The sequence below is a fragment of the Dendropsophus ebraccatus genome, chromosome 10, assembly GCF_027789765.1.
Source record: "Dendropsophus ebraccatus isolate aDenEbr1 chromosome 10, aDenEbr1.pat, whole genome shotgun sequence".
In the NCBI taxonomy this organism is placed as follows: domain Eukaryota; kingdom Metazoa; phylum Chordata; class Amphibia; order Anura; family Hylidae; genus Dendropsophus; species Dendropsophus ebraccatus.
This window is the reverse complement of record NC_091463.1, coordinates 10970247-10991694: the sequence shown is the minus strand read 5'-3', so window position 1 is coordinate 10991694 and position 21448 is coordinate 10970247. Positions and strand designations below refer to the sequence as shown.

The following is a 21448-nucleotide window of genomic DNA, read 5'->3' as shown; positions in this document are numbered from 1 at the left end:
GGGCGATAAGGGGCGGGGCACGAGTTATTTATAGTAAAACTGTGAGAAATTATTTTCTTGTACATAGGGGGCAGTATAGTAATTATATATATATTCACTACTTGAATATCAGGTGCGGGCTTGCCTGACGGAGACTGTGCATTGTAAGGGGATTCCGCTGTTCCAACCTTGGATTTGTTTAGATAGATAGATAGATAGATAGATAGATAGATAGATGAGCAGTATTATAGTAGTTATATTCCTGTATATAGGGGCAGTATTGTAGTAGTTATATTCCTGTATATAGGGGCAGTATTGTAGTAGTTATATTCCTGTATATAGGAGCAGTATTATAGTAGTTATATTCCTGTATATAGGAGCAGTATTATAGTAGTTATATTCCTGTATATAGGAGCAGTATTATAGTAGTTATTTTGTGGGTTGTGAGATGTAGAGACCTGCACCGCTCCAAATGTTGCACTTTATGGAATGGGTCTGTGGAACGGTCCTGAGCCAGACAATGAATGTGGATATGGCTGCTGGGCGGGGGTGCAAACGACAGAGGTAAGGTGTACTACAGTTCAGGAAAAAAGACGTAGTAGCACTCACCCGTACTTCAGCTTAGCAGCTTTATTGCATCCGTAGGTAGCGGGGAGGGGGAAGGTTCAGGTGTGTTCGCGTCCTGGGACGGCCGTTTCGGGGGTACGCCCCCTTTGTCGACCAGGTCGACAAAGGGGGCGTACCCCCGAAACGGCCGTCCCAGGACGCGAACACACCTGAACCTTCCCCCTCCCCGCTACCTACGGATGCAATAAAGCTGCTAAGCTGAAGTACGGGTGAGTGCTACTACATGTCTTTTTTCCTGAATTATAGTAGTTATATTCCTGTATATAGGAGCAGTATTATAGTAGTTATATTCCTGTATATAGGAGCGGTATTATAGTAGTTATATTCTTGTATATAGGGAGCAGTATTATAGTAGTTATATTCCTGTATATAGGGACAGTATTATAGTAGTTATATTCCTGTATATAGGGGGCAGTATTATAGTAGTTATATTCCTGTATATAGGAGCGGTATTATAGTAGTTATATCCCTGTATATAGGAGCAGTATTATAGTATATTCTTGTATATAGGAGCAGTATTATAGTATATTCTTGTATATATAGGGGGCAGTATAGAGTAATTTGATTACTTATGTCATAATTATTGCACCTACAATAATATTCTATGTTCTACTCCTATTACAGAACAATACTTTGTAGCGTCCCCCCTACCCACAGGAAGCTGTCTTCACAGCCAACTTAAAGGGCAATATCATGTTAAAAGGGGCAAGAACTCAACTATACTATGACGGTGTACTATAGAGGCCTGGCTGTTACTCAGCACTTCTGCCCCTTTATATAGGCGAGAGGCCCCAATGATATCAACGACCACCGATACCATAATACACCATGTAACTCAGGGTCAGTAATGTAATATATTTACACAGTGACCCCACCAGCAGAATAGTGATTACAGCTCTGGAGTATATAATACAGGATGTAACTTAGGATCAGTAATGTAATGTATGTACAAAGTGACCCCACCAGCAGAATAGTGAGTGCAGCTCTGGAGTATAAAACAGGATGTAACTCAGGATCAGTACAGGATCAGTAATGTAATGTATGTACACAGTGACCCCACCAGCAGAATAGTGAGTGCAGCTCTGGAGTATAAAACAGGATGTAACTCAGGATCAGTAATGTAATGTATGTACACAGTGACCCCACCAGCAGAATAGTGAGTGCAGCCCTGGAGTATAAAACAGGATGTAACTCAGGATCAGTAATGTAATGTATGTACACAGTGACCCCACCAGCAGAATAGTGAGTGCAGCTCTGGAGTATAAAACAGGATGTAACTCAGGATCAGTACAGGATCAGTAATGTAATGTATGTACACAGTGACCCCATCAGTAGATTAGTGATTGCAGCTCTGGAGTATAAAACAGGATGTAACTCAGGATCAGTAATGTATGTACACAGTGACCCCACCAGCAGAATAGTGAGTACAGCTCTGGGGTATAATACAGGATGTAACTCAGGATCAGTAATGTAATGTATGTATACAGTGACCCCACCAGCAGAATAGTGAGTACAGCTCTGGGGTATAATACAGGATGTAACTCAGGATCAGTACAGGATATTTAATGCAATGTATTTACAAGATGACAACTCAATATGTAGATGGAACAACAACAACTGGAGCTTGATCAATCCTATTTCTGTGCTAGCAATGATTTTACAAGGACAATGTATATCATAGAGCTGGTCATACAAATCAGAGAAATGTAGTCTGATCCCGCTGACAGCCATCTTATGTCTATGGCCTGCCTAGGTCTATGCTAAGGATATCACCGAAGAATCAGCTCCTTTGTCCAGGCTTAAAAAACATTGCCGCTCTCTTACAGAAACAGCACCTCTACCGTCCTCAGGTTGAATGTGGTATTACAGCTCAGGTCCACTGAATAGGGCAGAGTTGTAATACCACACACAATCAGGGGTGGCGCTGTTTATGAAAGAAAGTGGCTGTGTTTTTTGATCCCAGATAACCCCTCTGCTCTGAACACCAGATAAAGAGCTGTCAGCCACCTTAAGTCCTGGATCTCCCACACCATCATTTATACAATGTTGGAGGAATACACCTGGGATACGAGGGGTCATCTGAGCACAAAGTACAGTCTCTTATAATGTGGGGTCCACACGATCTATATAAAAAGTTTAAAGAAACATTAAATACAAAATCTTTCTAAATAGAAAAGCCCCCTCCCCCGCTATCAGCGCTCTGTGTGTGTCCTCAGGTCCGTGGTGACAGGATCGTGCTGGATGGTTTGATGTAACATGAGAGCCAGGAGGCCGGCGCGATTAGTCATCGCCATGCGGACATTACGTTCTTGCTCAAACAGTTCGTCCAGCTTGTACCACTGCAAAGAGAAGAGGAGAATGTGCGGAGTGATTGACAGCCTGGAACACAGGAGAGTGACGTCCTGCAGCTACATCACCCCCACAGAATGGGGGTCCTGATCCTCCCTTATATAAAGATGGTCATTAAAGCTGACACTAAGACACTTTTGGCGTCTACAACAGAACTCTCATTAAAGGGGTTTGTTCACCAAAAAAAAAAAATTCTTTCAAATCAACTTGTGCCAGAGATTTGTAAATGACTTCTATTAAAAATCTCCAGTCTTCTAGTACTTATCAGCTGCTGTATGTCCTGCAGGAAGTGGTGCTCTCTGCTGCCACCTCTGTCCATGTCAGGAACTGTCCAGAGCAGCAAATCCCAATAGAAAACCTCTCCTGCTCTCCAGACTGGAAGGAATACACTGGACATAAGTATGTGAACCTCCACAGATACAGTAATAACCTCGGTTTTCGAACGCTTTGGAACTCGAACTGCTTGGTATTCGAACAAAAATTTACCCAGAAGTAGTGTTTGGAATTCGAACTTTGCTCGGTTTTCGAAGGTTTTTGCGAGCGTGGATGGTGGGTTGTACCTGGCGAGTTAAGCAGTGGTGAGGCTTCACATACAGTACAGTGCTGTATAAGACTGCTGGAGTGCATATACAGTGCAGTTGTAGTACAGGCAGTGCACCACCATCTCCCATACATTACACTGCTTGGATGGGGGGGGAGGCTATACAGTAATGGATGGGTGAGGAGTTGGTGACTACTGTACTATAATTGCTGGTTCTGAAGAACATTTCTTATGTTTAATGTCCTGTACAGTATATAGTGCTGTTCTGTACTGTACTGTAGTGATTATACTGAGCACTTATCAGTGTAATAAATGAGTATTGTAGGTAATTATTGGTGGCTGCTGGAACCAATTAATCACATTTACATTATTTCCTATGGGTAGACACTACTTGGTTCTCAAACTGCCTTCCGGAACCAATTAAGTTCGAGAACCGAGGTACCACTGTACTTTCAAAACCCCCAAAGGGCACCATTCATTGTCCACTATCCACAAAATAGGGGACCAGTATGAGATCACCAGAGAGCAGAGTACAGCGCTCAGCTTCCTGTCAGCTCCATAGAGAATGAATGGAACCAGCAACCTCAGACTTTTTCAATCACAAAATTGAGAGATACTCCAGTGTTAATACATTGATTTAATAAAGTTATATTACTCTTTACTAAAACTTCATTTAACAGATATTCTCATTACCTAAACTTTTGTTAAGTGATAGAGAATGCAAAAGGCAGCAATTTTGCAAATGCTTTGATTTAAAGGGGTTATCCAGCGCTACAGAAACATGGCCACTTTCTTCCAGAGACAGCCCCACTCTTGTCTCCAGCTTGGGTGGGGTTGTGCTGCTCAGTTCCATTAAAGCTTAATTGCAAACCACACCTGAACTGGAGTCATGTTGTCTCTGAAAGAAAGCGGACATGTTTTTGTAGCACTGGATAACCCCTTTAACAAAATACCTTTTTTCATATTTTGGACCCTTTCTGTCCCTGTAGTGTTGATAGCCCATTGCACACGCCCTGAGAGCAATGGGCGGGCTGTGACATTATTCGAGTGAGCGGGATGCTTGGCAGCTTGTATGTTTTTACTCACTCCCCCACTGAGCTTACACAAGTCTCCAGACACACTCCGCGAACCCTGGACATGTATGTAAGCTCAGTGGGAGAGACAGCGATGCAGAGCTGATTTGGCTCACCACTGCTTCACCCTTGTCTTTGCTACTCCAGCACCAAACCAGGATGTGAGAGGGGACACAACCATGCCAAACTGAATCTGGGATAAGATGGAAATACCCCTTAAAAATAAATGTATGTGTTTTTTTCTTTACCACTAAACACGGGCCTCTCTGCTGCCACCAATGTTCATATCAGGAACTGCAGGGCCCAGACCCTGCTATGATCAAGCACTGCCACACATCGCTACTGATAAAGGGCAGGGTCAGCGGCAGTTACCAGCATAAAAACTGGTGGCAGCTAAGAGAAAAAAAAAAATACCCCTCGTCTCCAGAGTACACCTTTAAGGGCAATCAAGTCCCGGAATGCCATCAGAGAGACCACCCTGAAAGGATACATACCACCCGAACGCGCTCCAAGTCCACCTCGGCGCGGCGGAGTTTCTCCCAGCAGTAATGGCGGTTACACTTCCTCTTTGGGACCCTGCAGAATTCACCAGTCAACTCAAAGACGTCCTTCACGATGGGGCAACCACACACCTCATCCGCCGGCACCTGCGCCAGGAAAGACAGTAGTCAATGTCTACAGCCGGAGCTTTACCAGTCAGTAACCCGCAATACAGGGTGGTGGCTTACCTTGGGGTCTCGGGAATGCTCTGGACACAGCACCTGGAGGCGCTTGCAGTAGGTTTTGCTCTGCGGGTTGTACACATCGCAGAAGAGACGGGTTGCCCTGAAAAGAACATTTCATGAGAGAAAGTAGGCAGATTCTCTATGGCAGCGGGTCGGGGCACACAGGCTGCTACAGAGGCCTTTAAGGTTCTGATGGAGTGTATAGGAGGGCTTCCCCCCCCTCTGTGAATTATACGGACATTACCAATCACTTAAAGTTTCAAGACCAAGAAACCGCTCAAATTCTAGAGGGAAGTTTCTTTGCAACAAACATCTCAGCTGATGCAGAAACTCTTTCATTAGATAATGAGACACAGTTTAGGGAGAGATCCTGCGCTCAATCCCACCAGGTGAACGTACCCTTTAAGAGACAGAAAATCAAAACACACGACCTACCCTTCAATTCTTGTTGGGTACATGGATCCAAATGAGGTTTGACTTTCATACTGGTGAACAAGAAAGGAATATTGTAAGAAAAGGCGACATAATAATGGCTGGGCGCTTATCGCCTGCCAACCCCAATGCTGAGTGACTAACCTTGGCGTAACAGCGCTCCATGTGCCTTAAAGCTACTTTAGGATTAATGGGATGGCCACAAGACACACAGAAGATCTGCAGGTCAGTGTCATCGCTGTCCCCATCATTGGTCTGTTGCAACAAGCAAAAAAAATACTGTTAGCAAACATGACCCAGATCACCTGCCCATGCAAAACCCCTTCAGGCCAACCCTTGGCTGCTCGAACCTCCTCGTCCTCTCGGATCTGCTGCTGTTTGGCTTTGGTGATTAGGGCTTCCAGCTCGTGAAAGCGTCGCTCCATCTCCTGCAGCTTAGTGCGCGCCTGCTGCTGTTCCCGACGGATGCGTTCCAGAAGCTTCTTCCCTTGTTCCTCAGCGACACAGGGACTCTGCTGCCACTGCTGGATCCGCTGAGGGAGGATCTCATAGATGCGACTGAATGAGACAAGGCGAAAAGGAGAATAAATGACTGGACACAATGATGGATGGATGGATGGATGGATAGATATATAGATAGATAGATAATAGGAGATAGATAGATAGATAGATAGATAGACGGATAATAGATAGATAGATAGATAATAGACATACAAAGTAGCATCAGATCATGGATGAGACTCACTTGGCCGCCAGCTTCATGCCGCAGTCATCAGAGCAGTACTTGGAGTTGGCTCTGGCTGGCTGCACGCAGCTGGGCCCCAAGCACTGGCGCAGGGAGGAGTAGTCCCGGTTTTCCATGCGCTCAGAGTGCTTGGCTTTGTCCTTATGTCTCTGCTTTTGCTTGTGTCGCTTGTATTTATCATCTTTCTGTGGAGTAAGAAGCATAATGACAATGATATGGACAGGACTTAGGTGTACAGCATCATACAAAGCTCCTCGCTACAAATCCAAAGATTTCACCCCGGCTACATGGAAAAAAGCTAAATCCATGGTAGAAATGTAAATGTATAGTGTGCAGATGTTGCCGCCGACTTGTGGCAGAAATCTATGGAGATTAGACCCATCCTAATGCAGCTACCTGATCTAGTCAGTTACCTTCTTGTCAGATTTCTTCTCGCGCCTCTTGACGTGCTTGACTTTGACGGCTCTCTTTCTCAGAACAGAGTCCAGAAATGGCGTATCATCCGTGTCACTGAGCCAAGGCTACGGGAAACGCAAGGATGGTTATGATAATACCAGACCTGCAAGGTCACAGCCACCCACCCCTAACAATGCTGAGTTACCAGGTTATGGTCATCGAAGGCTCCTCCGGCACACAGCTCCTGATACAGTTCTGGGTCCAGAGGAAGCTCGTCGTCGGACAGTGAATCAGCCAGGCTGGGCGGTTCTGGCGTGTCCCTGTACGCTGAGAGCTCATCATCTTTCACACGCAGCATTTTCTAAACAGGAAGTACACCCAAAGCAGTGAAAGTATATATCATAATACACAACGCCCTCTAATCCAAAATCAATGGGACGGATTATCAGATTCTGTCGATTACTGGACAGTCACAAAAAATCATTTCAGAGCTTGAAGAAAGAAAAGTCAAACTAGGATTCAATCCTTGATCTGTGCCTCAGCAGCTACTGGAAAATCAAGGTTTAAAGAGAATCCCCAACAATCAGGAGAGTAAGGGGGATAATTTATTTTGTAATGAGAGGTTTATGCTGCCTTAAATGAGAGCAGTGTAAACGAGTGACAGAGATGCTGAACAGAACAGTGCATCACTTACATCATTCTGTTCAGCCAATCTCCTGAAATACAAGAGGATGGGATTTGTGCCGCACCCCTCCACCCGCCCTCCAGCTGCTGACTGACAGTTAACTGCATATTCACAGCATGGATAGATAACTGCCAATCAGCAGCTAGTGGGGAGAGTTTACTTGTGCTCATGAATATCAAGTACTACTGAGCACATGCACACAATGGAGAAGACCACTTTTTGTCCTCAATGTAAGCGATCCATCATACCAGTTTATGCTGCTCCTATATAGAACAGCAAAAACTTACTGAGAGTCTCTTCAAGAAGAGTCTGTATTGCAAATTTAAATTAGTATTCCAATTTGACTACTGGTCTCCCCTGTTGAGTGATCCACTCTCTTAGGGAGACCAATAGACAATAAATGGAGCACAGATACATGTGCCAACCTGTTGATGCATTAAAAAAAAAGTGCCGTTCCACAGATCCTATATAGTGATAGAAGTGCAAATACAGCTTCATTCATTCAAACGGCGGATACAAGTTTTCCATTCTTTATTTTATTCAGTGTTTTAGTGAGGCCTTACCAATTGATTCTTTCTACAATATTCCACATTTAATTGAAGCGACAGATTATCAGACTTTCCGGATTATTGGATGTCGAATTAGAGGGATGTCACCGTTCTTAAACACATGCACAGTGTTCAGGTAATACATGCAGCAGGCACAAGACGTTCAGCCACATACATATAGAGACGACCTAGCAATGAAATGTATTTGCGGGCTGCTCATTGGTCCAAACTAAAGAATCGGCATCAGGTGTGTCATTTATTTTATTTTTTTAATCCCACCCATAATAATAATTCCCTGGATATCCCCCTTAAAGGCCTCATCCACACATCGTTTTTTATTCTACTGGGAACCTCAGAAATCTGAATGAGTGATGTCCTGGAGAAACCATCCGCATGGCAGGGAAATGTCTGCCAAGAAGTTGCCGGACAATGCTTCAGTAAAAACAGGCGACACAAGGATGGTGCATCCACATGTCGTCCATTTAAAATGGACCCATAGACTTCTATCGGAGGAGCCTACCTTCTGAAGAAACCATATAAGGCCTCTGTAGCGTGGGCCGTAATTGCAGCCAGCACTGCGGATGAGCTTCCCTGGTGGTCCACAATTCATGGACCACTACATTGAAGATAGTGGCAAATGCTGCAATTCCGGGTCCACACTAGGACCCATCCTCATCCACACGTACAGACATGTGAACGGGGCCATTGTAATGCATGGGTCCTAATTTCTGTCAGCAGCTGCTGACAGAAATGCGGGCATGTGAATTAGGCCTAAGTGTAGATCCTACTTTTTTTTTTGCAGAATGAATCAGTGGTCAAAAGCTGGTGTGTGGACGACCCCATAAAAATCAATGGGTCGTTTTTCTGTCCATAAATCAGGATCCTGATTCACAGACAGAAAGAAAACCAATGTGTGGGTGAAGCCAAAGGGATTGCGTTCCGTACAGCCTGTCCATGGATGAATGTTAAGCTACTAACCCAATAAAGCAAACATCGCTTACATTCCTTGATGCATAGAAAATAAAAAAGGAAGCAACTTTGCAATAGGTTCCTACCGTTTTGTTCCTACTGCTCCTACGCAGGCTGTCTCCATGGTAACAGACTACCAACAATCTCTGTGTAGTCTGATCCTGCAGTTGGCACAAGGTGGGGAGGGGGACAACAGAGGGAAGAATGCATGAGACAGCAGGATTACAGCACGCAGAATTGCTTCGCTATCTGTTACAATGGAGATGCAGAATTTGCATTACAGCTGTCAAAATTAAACAGTAGGAAACATGGGAATAACCTACTGCAAAGCTGCTTCACTGTATATGATCAATTCCCTGAAGCAATGGGAGACAATGGCCGTCCATCTGTACGCAGCTTTATCAGTCACATCCACATCACATATATACACATATACTTACATCGAGATGGGGAAATGAGGTAATAAAGCTCGTTCTTACCCTCGCTCGGACCTGACACTGTCGGAGACGGCATTTCTGGCGAATCTTGTTGGGACCTCCGAACTTCTTCATGTCTCTGCAGAAGTCGCACTGCCCACAGTCCTCGGTGCGGCTGCAGGACTCGCACTCACCACACATACGAGCCGAGCGCTTGATCTGATGTCAGAAAACAAGAAGCATATGATGGTTCTCCAGCATCCTGCCCCATATTAATATCTAGGGGGTGACTCCTGGAGCCGTACAGGCAGCTCTGACCTCTGCACAGGCTATATTACCTTGCCTCCGCTGCCAGTGCTGTTCCTCCTCCTGTCGTTCCTTTGTGGCTCCTCATTCTCCTCTCTGTCTGTCTCTCTCTCCCGGTCCTTGGATTTCTTGTGTCGATACTTGATCTCCAGATGTGGATACTTCTCTGAATGGTGAAGATAAACAGACACTTCTGTATGTGGGCTCGCATACACATCAGCAGATCTCCTCACCTTTTTATCCCCTTAAAGACTGGACAATTTCCTTCTCATCTCCATCTTTTAAAAGCCACTTTCTATTAGAAACAGCATCACTATTGTCCTCAGTTTGGGCATCTGTTTTGCATTTCAGTTCCATTGAAGTGATTGGAACTGAAATGCAATACCACACACAACCTGAGGTCAGGGGTGGTGCTGCTTTTTGCAAGAACGTAGCGGTGCTTCCCTAATCCTGCATAACGGATCACACACACCCCTGTAACATCTTAAAAGGAGTAGTTCACCCAAAAAATTTCTTTCAAATCAACTTGTGCCAGAAAGGGACAGAGATTTGTAATTTATGTCTATTAAAAATATTTCAGCACTTATTATGTCCTGCAGGAAGTGGTGTATTCTTTCCAGTCTGACACAGTGCTCTCTGCTGCCACCTCTGTTCATGTCAGGAACTGTCCAGAGCAGCAGCAAATCCCCATAAAAAACCTCTCCTGCTCTCCAAACTGGATAGAATAGACCACTTCCTGCAGGATATACAGCAGCTGATAAGTACTGGAAGACGTGAGATTTTTTTAATAGAAGCAAATTACAAATAAACAACCCCTTTAAACAGTCAAGAATAGTTATCTCAGATTAAGTATGGAAGAAACAAATCCAAGACTGACAGAGGGGCATAACTGTGAGGAGAAAGACATGAGCAGGACGTGTCTATATAGACAGTACATGAGTCTCTCACCTCGGCACTGCATGCAGTACCACTCCCGGATAGCCTTCGCCATCTTCTCAGTGATATTGATGCAGTGTCCATGGAACCATTCATTGCAGTGATCACAACCTCTGAAAACAGAGAACGCCAGCCGTAAGTCTCACGGTTACATCTACAGACATGTCCGATTTATCTCTGTAAATATCTGAATCTTTAATTAGTTTTACAGATTATTATCTGCCAAGATGCGATGGGGGGCGGAGGTGATTATAAGGGGACAATGTTGGTGAGGTTTACTGTCCGTTGATATGATTAGCGACATGGAATAATGAAATCCACTCCCGTCCCCCACCCCATTACTTACATCATAAAGCAGTTGATGTCCGGTTTGCGGCACACGCAGTACACCGGAGCGTTCTCTCCATTCTCAGCCTCGCCCAGTCCGGCCATGTCTGGATCTGAATATTCACTTTCCTGTGGATCAAAGTATATGTTGTTAGGATAAGTCACTTACAGCGCTATGTAATGGTATGGCTCACCAGCGCTAATGCAAGTCTGCAGGATCATGAGGGTTACAGGAATATCACTCATCCTAGGTTTATATTACTTGATGACAATTCTTTAGTCTCATCCTTTGTTTGTCTATAACATTAAAGGGGTACTTCAGAAAAAAAAATTCTCTCAAATCAACTGGTGTCAGAAAGTTGTATAGATTTGTAAATTACTTCTATTCAAAAATCTCCAGTCTTCCAATACTTATTAGCTGCTGTATGTCCTGCAGGAAGTGGTGTATTCTTTCCACCCTTTTAGCAAACCACACCCACTAGCCATGCCAAACTGGCGATATTTTGATTAGAAAAAGTAAAAAAGAACTGAACTGCAAACCATGGTTAGTCTATTATCATTATTACTATTTGTCAGTATTAGGGGTCTCAGCAGAGACCTTGATGTGTATATACAGGTATACAGCCTCTACAGGATGTGTATACACAGGGGGTCATATAGGAATACATGTGTATAACTATATGGGGGGTGGATAGGTGTATATGACTATATGGGGAGAATGGATTGGGGTGCATTACTATACAGGAGGTACATAGGGATAGAAGTGTATGACTATATGGGGGTGGATCGGGGTGTATTACTATACAGGGGGGGGAGAGACGGGTGTATGACTGTATGGGGAGGAGGACAGGGGTGTATGACTATACAGGGGGGGGGAGACGGGTGTATGACTGTATGGGGAGGAGGACAGGGGTGTATGACTATACAGGGGGGGGGAGACGGGTGTATGACTGTATGGGGAGGAGGACAGGGGTGTATGACTATACGGGGGGGGGGGGGACAGGGGTGTATGACTATACGGGGGGGACAGGGGTGTATGACTATACAGGGGGGACAGGGGTGTATGACTATACAGGGGGGACAGGGGTGTATGACTATACAGGGGGGGATAGGGGTGTATGACTATACAGGGGGGGCAGACAGTGGTGTATGACTATACAGGGGGGCAGACAGTGGTGTATGACTATACAGGGGGGGGAGACAGGGGTGTATGACTGTATGGGGAGGAGGACAGGGGTGTATGACTGTATGGGGAGGAGGACAGGGGTGTATGACTGTATGGGGAGGAGGACAGGGGTGTATGACTGTATGGGGAGGAGGACAGGGGTGTATGACTGTATGGGGAGGAGGACAGGGGTGTATGACTGTATGGGGAGGAGGATAGGGGTGTATGACTGTATAGGGGGGGGGGGGAGACAGGGGTGTATGACTGTATAGGGGGGCGGACAGGGGTGTATGACTGTATAGGGGAGGAGGACAGGGGTGTATGACTGTAGTCCCCTTAGTAACAGTACAGGACTGTAACATAGGAGGAATGGATGGGCTGCAGCAGGCAGGATACCACACACAGCTATAAGTTATCCTGCCCGCTGCAGCCCATTATTCCTCCTATGTTACACTCCTGTACTGTTACTGAGGGGATGAAATAACAGGTCAGCTGCTCCCAAGTGCTGCTCCTCCAGCTCTGACATGGCCGCGTCCCTGCACACACAGGACAACGTGTGCAGCGCTCGCCGGCCGGGGGAGGGGGCGCTCGGACAGGACTGGTCCGGGAGGGGGGACCAGCACAGTTCCGTCCGAGCGCCCCCCCACACCCGGCCGGCGAGCGCTGCACACGTTGTCCTGTGTGTGCAGGGACGCGGCCATGTCAGAGCTGGAGGAGCAGCAGCACGTGAGGGCGGCTGTCCTGTACTCCCCACAGTGAGCAGGGACGCCGGACCGGACGGGTGGTGGGTGCATGGACGGTGCGGCAGGACGGGGCCTCGGAGAGGGCGGACAGGTGCGCGCACGGGGGCGGGGAGATGGTTGCTTGGACCAGACGGGGGCGGTGCGGGCGGTCACCTGGGCCCTGCTGCTCCTTCAGCTCCCGGGCCGCTTGTGTGTGTGTGCGCGTGGGGCTCTGACCGGACGGGCGCAGGGACATAAAAATACCGCAATTACCGTCCTGGCTAAGTTGAAGTCGGTTAACCGACGCCAGTGACGGTATCGGTATTTTTGCGGTATACCGCCCAGCCCTACCCCTGTATGATATACACTCACCGGCCACTTTATTAGGTACACCTGTCCATCTGCACGTTACCACTTAATTTCTAATCAGCCAATCACATGGCGGCAACTCAGTGCATTTAGGCATGTAGACATGGTCAAGACAATCTCCTGCAGTTCAAACCGAGCATCAGTACGGGGAAGAAAGGTGATTTGAGGCCTATGAACGTGGCATGGTTGTTGGTGCCAGAAGGGCTGGTCTGAGTATTTCAGAAACTGCTGATCTACTGGGATTTTCACGCACAACCATCTCTAGGGTTTACAGAGAATGGTCCGAAAAAGAAAAAACATCCAGTGAGCGGCAGTTCTGTGGGCGGAAATGCCTTGTTGATGCCAGAGGTCAGAGGAGAATGGGCAGACTGGTTCGAGCTGATAGAAAGGCAACAGTGACTCAAATAGCCAACCGTTACAACCAAGGTAGGCAGAAGAGCATCTCTGAACGCACAGTACGGCCAACTCTGAGGCAGATGGGCTACAGCAGCAGAAGACCACACCGGGTGCCACTCCGCTCAGCTAAGAACAGGAAACTGAGGCTACAATTTGCACAAGCTCATCGAAATTGGACAGTAGACGATTGGAAAAACGTTGCCTGGTCTGATGAGTCTCGATTTCTGCTGCGACATTCGGATGGTAGGGTCAGAATTTGGCGTCAACAACATGAAAGCATGGATCCATCCTGCCTTGTATCAACGGTTCAGGCTGGTGGTGGTGGTGTCATGGTGTGGGGAATATTTTCTTGGCACTCTTTGGGCCCCTTGGTACCAATTGAACATCGTTCCAAGCCACAGCCTACCTGAGTATTGTTGCTGACCATGTCCATCCCTTTATGACCACAATGTACCCAACATCTGATGGCTACTTTCAGCAGGATAATGCGCCATGTCATAAAGCTAGAATCATCTCAGACTGGTTTCTTGAACATGACAATGAGGTCACTGTACTCCAATGGCCTCCACAGTCACCAGATCTCAATCCAACAGAGCATCTTTGGGATGTGGTGGAACGGGAGATTGGCATCATGGATGTGCAGCCGACAAATCTGCGGCAACTGTGTGATGCCATCATGTCAATATGGACCAAAATCTCTGAGGAAGCTTCCAGCACCTTGTTGTATCTATGCCACCAAGAATTGAGGCAGTTCTGAAGGCAAAAGGGGGTCCAACCCCTTACTAGCATCAGGGACGGCGTCAGCACCCGGCTAACTAGGGCAAATGCCAGGGCCCACTCCCGTTTGTTACTACATTTTTTTGTTAGTAAAAAAGAAAAAAAAAGTGTAGTAACAAAGGGGACTGGGCCCCTAGAGGCCGCATGTGACAGTTAGGGGCCACGCCGATACATACTGGGGCCCCCGGGCACCTGTCTTCCTTCACAAATCTTCCCTACAGCCGAGTAGGAAAGGACCTTTGAGTGTGTAGGACCTTTGATGATGTCACGGGTCATGTGATCGGACACCTGACCTGATAGAGGGCAGCACGGTAGGCTCTGCAAGCTAAGTGTTCTGTATGTGCTGGTTTCTAGTTGTTTTGTGTATAGAGGTCCTGCTGTAATATATATATCTATTACAGCAGGATATATATATGTTACAGCAGGACCTCTATACACAAAACAACTAGATATCTGTATCTATCTATGTATCTATCTATCTCCTATCTATCTATCATCTATCTATCTCCTATCTATCTATCTCCTATCTATCTATCGATCTATCTCCTATCTATCTATCTATCTCCTATCTATCTACCTATCTATCTATCTCCTATCTATCTATCTATCTATCTCCTATTTATCTCCTATCTATCTATCTATCTATCTCCTATTTATCTCCTATCTATCTATCTATCTATCTACCTACCTACCATCTATCTATCTATCTATCTATCTATCTATCTATCTCCTATCTATCTCCTATCTATCTCCTATCTATCTCCTATCTATCTATCTCCTATCTATCTATCTCCTATCTATCTATCTATCTATCTATCTATCTATCTATCTCCTATCTATCTCCTATCTATCTATCTATCTCCTATCTATCTATCTATCTATCTATCTATCTATCTATCTATCTATCTATCTATCTATCTATCTATCTATCTCCTATCTATCTATCTATCTATCTATCTCCTATCTATCTATCTCCTATCTATCTATCTCCTATCTATCTATCTCCTATCTATCTATCTATCTCCTATCTATCTCCTATCTATCTATCTCCTATCTATCTACTATCTACTATCTACTATCTACCTATCTATCTTCTCTCTCTGTCTCTCTGTCTCTATCATATAAACATGGTGAGACCCCTAGTTCTCCTATATACAGGTCCTGCAGTGATGTTCAGTGTGTATGTATGTATATATATATATATATATATATATATATATATATATATATACACACACACACACTGTATATCACTGCAGGACCTGTATATAGGAGAACTAGGGGTCTCACCATGTTTATATATATATATATATATATATATATATATATATATATATATATATATATATATATAATCATGCTGGTGCTGCTAGGTCTCCTGTATACAGCTCCTGCTCTGTGTGTGTGTGCTTGTATATATACATACACACACACACACACACACACAGCAGGAGCTGCATGCAGGAGAGATCAGGAGATACAGGAGGAGAAAGATATGCAGCAGCTGCATGTTTCTTTTGCTGCAAATCTTTCCTCACCTGTCTCTCCATGATTTGCTCCTCAAAGGGGCCCGCCGAGACTCTGTCGCCCGAGGGCCCACAAAAAGCTGGAGCCGGCCCTGACTAGCATGGTGTACCTAATAAAGTGGCCGGTGAGTGTATAAAGATACACAGGACCCCGTCATCCCCCATTCTATCAGCCCTGTACTCTGTATCTTCATCTATCATCTCTGCCCTCATAAAATATTAAATCCAGAATACGAGGCTCTTCTATGATTGTGGGATCACACGGCTGTGTTCACACTGCACAGTCACACGTCACTATGGACGCGGTTATCAGTCACATGACTTTTCCAGAGCAAATACATCAAAGACGCCTTTCATCCACCAGAAGATTAAGGGCCCTATTCCACGGGACAATTATAGTTTGCATAATCGTTAACGATAAACGATCCAAACGACCGCTATTGCGAAAGACCTGAAATCGTTCACCCATTTCCATGGACCGATAATCGTTACTTATGATCGTTCTTGCGGCCGTCTTATCGCCGCTATTGCATTCGCCACCATTGCGAACGACTGAACGACGTCTTATTCAATGTGAACGATTTGCGACGAGCAACAATAAAAATAGGTCCAGGTCTTATTAAACAATCGAGAATTTCTTGTTCGGTCGTTAGTAGCTATTCAACCGAACGATTTAACGATAATCTGAACGATAATCGTCCCGTGGAATAGGGCCTAATACAGGTAAGGATTGCTAGGTGTGAACACGCCCTGCGCGTACTGTGTAATAATCAGTGTGCGATCACATGACCAATGTAAACAATGCAGGTCACATGACCCACGAGGCCAATGTGGCTCCCCATTCACTGACAGCAAGCTGAGATTATGTAAAGAAGGACAAATCCATGTCAGAAAACCGCACAGTGTCTCCTATATAACCCATAGGCTGCATCTGCTGAACATGGAAAGCCCCTTTAAATAAGGCACAAACACGTGATTGAAATCACAGGTCACCCAAATCTAATGGCAGGATCCTGTAAGTACAGAAGCCGGGGGGTCTCCATGTCAGGGGGTAGGCTCGTGTTCACACCACAGCCTGGGGATCAGGTGACCGCAGCCATGTCCGCACACAAAGACAACGACCGAGTGACAATGGCCGCTGGCAGAGAGCCGCGCAGGTCACTCACACACACACAGGGGGCGCCTTTAGAGGGATTGTACAGAATATAGGGGTCAGGGGAGGAAGAATAGCCGCATATTTACACCACCAAACTGTTGTTTTCTTACCATGACCGCCGCTTCCGGTCTTCTGTCTCCGCGGCAACAGGCGCGGCTTCCGGTTCCGGGTGACAGGCGGTGACGTCACGCCTGGGCTAGTATTTATACGCTGTGAGGCGGCGGTTCGGTGTTACAGTTTACTTCGTGTGCTGATAGGACGTGGTGGCTGTAACCTACGACGCTCAGTGTGTCCTGCATCCTGGGAGTTGTAGCGTCACCACAGCTGGTCTGAGGGTTACATACAACGGTGTAATACTACGTGTCACCTGTGGTGGCGCTCCCCATACCAGTGTTTGCCTATCTGTAGATGCAAAACTACAACTCCCAGCATGCTTAGGGGTGATACCAGCGAGTATCTCGGGCTGTGTTCACATGTTGCCTTTTTAATGCGTAATCTGATTTATTGTTACCAAGTTTATTCAGAAAATATGATTTTCCATGCAGTGTTTATCTCACGGATTGTATGGTAGGCGGGATGTGGATTAGCTTTACCGAAAGGGGCCAAAATTGTGAAAAAGATAGCAGGAAATCAAGGGTAGGCGTCGTCCTCGTGAAAAAGATTCCACTGCGTATTTTTCCATCAGGTGAAATACAAATGGAGACATAACCTGCTTAGACTGCTCAGTGCTGCTCTGTAATGTCCTCCATGCTGCTTCTGAAGCGAGAAATCGTTCATTTTGATCTTTGAACATGTTCTGAAATCATTGTTCGCAAAAAATACGCAGATCGTACCGTGTAAACAGTCGTTCACCGATTTTACCTATGTGCGAGATAGGCTTAAGCGATCGCAAAACAAATTTTCCGTACCATATATCGTGAAGTCTAAACGCTGATAGTTATAAAAAAAAAATCGTTAATCGTACGATCGGGCGAATTATCGTTCCGTGTAAACGCAGCATTAACTGAAAGGACAGGTGGGCGGTAAGAGAAGGAATATTGTCCAGACAGGTGTAATATAGTCCCGGTCACGTAGTCCGTGTGCTCTAAGAGCACCCTCTAAATTGAGGAGAGAACCTTGGCCCTACAGCTGTTGCAAAACTACAACTCCCATTATGCCTGGACAGCCGAAGCTTTAGCTGATGGGAGTTGTAGTTTTGCAAAAGCTGGAGAGCCAAGGTTCCGTACCGCTGCTCTAAATAGTACTTATTTATAGCCCTTATTTATAGTGGCAGAGTACTCCATAAAAACTTAATGCTGCCAGCACCTCCTTATTTATAGCCGGCGAGGATCACTACTAATAATCCAGCATGTAAGAAAGAAAGACTTGCGCCACTCACCAATGTGTTAAAAGCGATAGACTTCTACCATGGCTGGGGATGCGGAACAGGTGACAGCTTTATTGCGCTATTTCATAGTTTTACCGTATTGGTGAGTGCTGCAAGTATTTCTTACATGTTGGAGTCACATATAGACTTTTCTCATATTTCTGCACTTGCTGAGAACTATGATCAGTCATCAAGCCGAGCAATACCACTGCCATAGATCCCCAATAGGTCCGGCTAGTGCCGGTGTCTGTTACTGTATCACTACTTATAGTATCGGTGTACCCCTATACATAGTCCCCCAGTATCCTTACTTATAGTATCAGTGTACCCCTATAAATAGTCCCCCAGTATCCTTACTTATAGTATCAGTGTACCCTTATAGATAGTCCCCCAGTATTCCTACTTATAGTAGCAGTGTACCCTTATAGATAGTCCTTCAGTATCCTTACTTATAGTATCAGTGTACCCCTATACATAGTCCCTGAGTATAATTACTTATATGATCAGTGTACTCCTATATATAGTCCCCCAGTATCATTACTTATGGTATCAGTGTACCCCTATACATAGTCCCCCAGTATCCTTACTTATAGTATCAGTGTACCCCTATAGATAGTCCCCCAGTATTCCTACTTATAGTAGCAGTGTACCCTTATAGATAGTCCTTCAGTATCCTTACTTATAGTATCAGTGTACCCCTATACATAGTCCCCCAGTATCCTTACTTATGGTATCGGTGTACCCCTATACATAGTCCTTCAGTATCCTTACTTATAGTATCAGTGTACCCCTATACATAGTCCCTGAGTATAATTACTTATATGATCAGTGTACTCCTATATATAGTCCCCCAGTATCATTACTTATGGTATCAGTGTACCCCTATACATAGTCCCCCAGTATTCCTACTTATAGTAGCAGTGTACCCTTATAGATAGTCCTTCAGTATCCTTACTTATAGTATCAGTGTACCCCTATACATAGTCCCTGAGTATAATTACTTATATGATCAGTGTACTCCTATATATAGTCCCCCAGTATCCTTACTTATAGTATCAGTGTACCCCTATACATAGTCTTCCAGTGTCCTTACTTATGGTATCGGTGTACCCCTATACATAGTCCCCCAGTATCCTTACATATAGTATCGGTGTACCCCTATACATAGTCTCTGAGTATCCTTACTTATGATATCGGTGTACCCCTATACATAGTCCCCCAGCATCCTTACATATAGTATCAGTGTACCCCTATACATAGTCCCGGTTATCCTTACTTATAGTATCGGTGTACCCCTATACACAGGGCTCCAGATGGCGACCAAAATGGTCGCCAATGCGACTGACATCTTGCAAATGGCGCCCAGATTTATTAATCTGGGCGCCATTTGCGACTGGCCCCGGCGGCGGCGTGCTGTCTCTTTAAGGACAATGACCGCCTTCCGCACGCTGCACCGAAGCGTGTCCCCGCACACTGGGGACACGCTTCTCCAGTGACGTCATCCAGCACGTCCGTCATTCATTGGACGGACGGCCGCAGAGGCGCCACACTCCTCCAGCGCCTCTCTCCCGCCTCTCCTTACCCGGCAGTTCTTCAAGTTCACCCCAGCGGCACCAAGCTTAGATTGTGGGTGAGTGGGTGAGTACAATCGGAGGGACGGCAGGGGTGGCGGCCGGCCAGTAATGTGTGTGGGGGGGACCGCGGCCTGGGCGGGGGATTGGTAGTGTGTCTGTTGTGATGGTGGCCAGGTGCTGTAGTCAGTGCGTGTGGGGTGCGAGGGGGGGGGGGGGTATGTATAGACTGCACAGTACCACTTCCCTCAGTGTCTGTATATATAGACTGCACAGTACCACTTCCCTCAGTGTGTATGTATAGACTGCACAGTACCACTTCCCTCAGTGTCTGTATATATAGACTGCACAGTACCACTTCCCTCAGTGTCAGTATATATAGACTGCACAGTACCACTTCCCTCAGTGTCTGTTTGTATATACACTGCACAGTACCACTTCCCTCAGTGTCTGTTTGTATATACACTGCACAGTACCACTTCCCTCAGTGTGTGTGTATGTATACACTGCACAGTACCACTTCCCATATACATTGCCACAGGGGCTATATGTCATCGGCTGCCGGGGGCTATATATAATATAGTAGATCATTGCCGGTAAGATGGCAGCTAGCTGAGGGAACACACCGGCAGCAGGGGGGTATATGGTTGTCAAGTTGCAAGTTTCCATGTTGAACGTTTTCAAACTAAGAAAAGAAAGGATCTAAAGGAGGAGGATGCTGCCGTGGCCTCTGCACACAGTAAGTCCCATTTAACATAACATTAATTTTACATGGTTTAAAATGTTGGCGACCAAATATTCTATTTGGCGCCTAAATTTTTCAGGTTAGGAGCCAATGGCTCCCAGGTAAATTTTTTAGTCTGGAGCCCTCATACATAGTCGCCCAGTATCCTTACTTATAATATCAGTGTACCCCTATACATAGTCCCCCAATATCCTTACTTATGGTATCGGTGTACCCCTATACATAGTCCCCCAGTATCCTTACTTATAGTATCAGTGTACCCCTATACATAGTCCCCCAGTATCCTTACTTATAGTATCAGTGTACCCCTATACATAGTCCCCCAGTATCCTTACTTATAGTATCAGTGTACCCCTATACATAGTCCCCCAGTATCCTTACTTATAGTATCAGTGTATCCCTATACATAGTCCCCCAGTATCCTTACTTATAGTATCAGTGTACCCCTATGCATAGTCCCTGAGTATCCTTACTTATAGTATCAGTGTACCCCTATACAAACTCCCCCCATTATCCTTACTTATAGTATCAGTGTACCCCTATACATAGTCCCCCAGTATCCTTACTTATAGTATCAGTGTACCCCTATACATAGTCCCTG

General features: G+C 45.5%; 2 protein-coding genes across 14 annotated transcripts in view; one reads left to right on the top strand and one right to left on the bottom strand.

Annotated features, from left to right (window-relative positions):
- Positions 1-2154: 2154 nt before the first annotated feature.
- CXXC1 (CXXC finger protein 1) lies at positions 2155-17373 on the bottom strand. Of its 3 annotated transcripts, none has more exons than XM_069943815.1 (15): positions 17276-17373; positions 11074-11183; positions 10740-10840; positions 9824-9957; positions 9549-9704; positions 9156-9230; positions 7073-7228; positions 6885-6992; positions 6472-6656; positions 6077-6284; positions 5871-5981; positions 5730-5779; positions 5298-5394; positions 5064-5216; positions 2155-2945 (listed from the first exon to the last, which is right to left on the bottom strand). In XM_069943815.1, exons 1-15 carry the CDS (start codon positions 17276-17278, stop codon positions 2799-2801), a joined length of 1794 nt encoding a protein of 597 aa, XP_069799916.1. In that variant the 5' UTR covers positions 17279-17373; the 3' UTR covers positions 2155-2798. The 3 variants fall into 3 exon arrangements, with proteins under 3 accessions (XP_069799916.1, XP_069799917.1, XP_069799918.1); XM_069943816.1 differs by lacking the exon at positions 17276-17373 and adding an exon at positions 17003-17023; XM_069943817.1 differs by lacking the exon at positions 9156-9230.
- Positions 16877-21448, top strand: part of LOC138766313 (myoD family inhibitor-like) — an 18306-nt gene continuing 13734 nt past the window's right edge. For 3 of the 11 annotated variants that reach the window (XM_069943818.1, XM_069943829.1, XM_069943830.1), the window contains exon 1: positions 17388-17515. The gene's annotated coding sequence lies outside the window, so the exon portion shown is untranslated. The other 8 variants (XM_069943825.1, XM_069943821.1, XM_069943819.1 and 5 more) reach the window with 8 other exon arrangements.

Bases quoted from the DNA above. Each gene is read 5' to 3' on its own strand.
- CXXC1 (XM_069943815.1), bottom strand. The intron at 6,993-7,072 runs GTAACTCAGCAT...CGTTTCCCGTAG, and splicing joins CCTTCGATGACCATAACCTG to CCTTGGCTCAGTGACACGGA. The intron at 2,946-5,063 runs GTATGTATCCTT...TTCTCTTTGCAG, and splicing joins ACTTGGAGCGCGTTCGGGTG to TGGTACAAGCTGGACGAACT.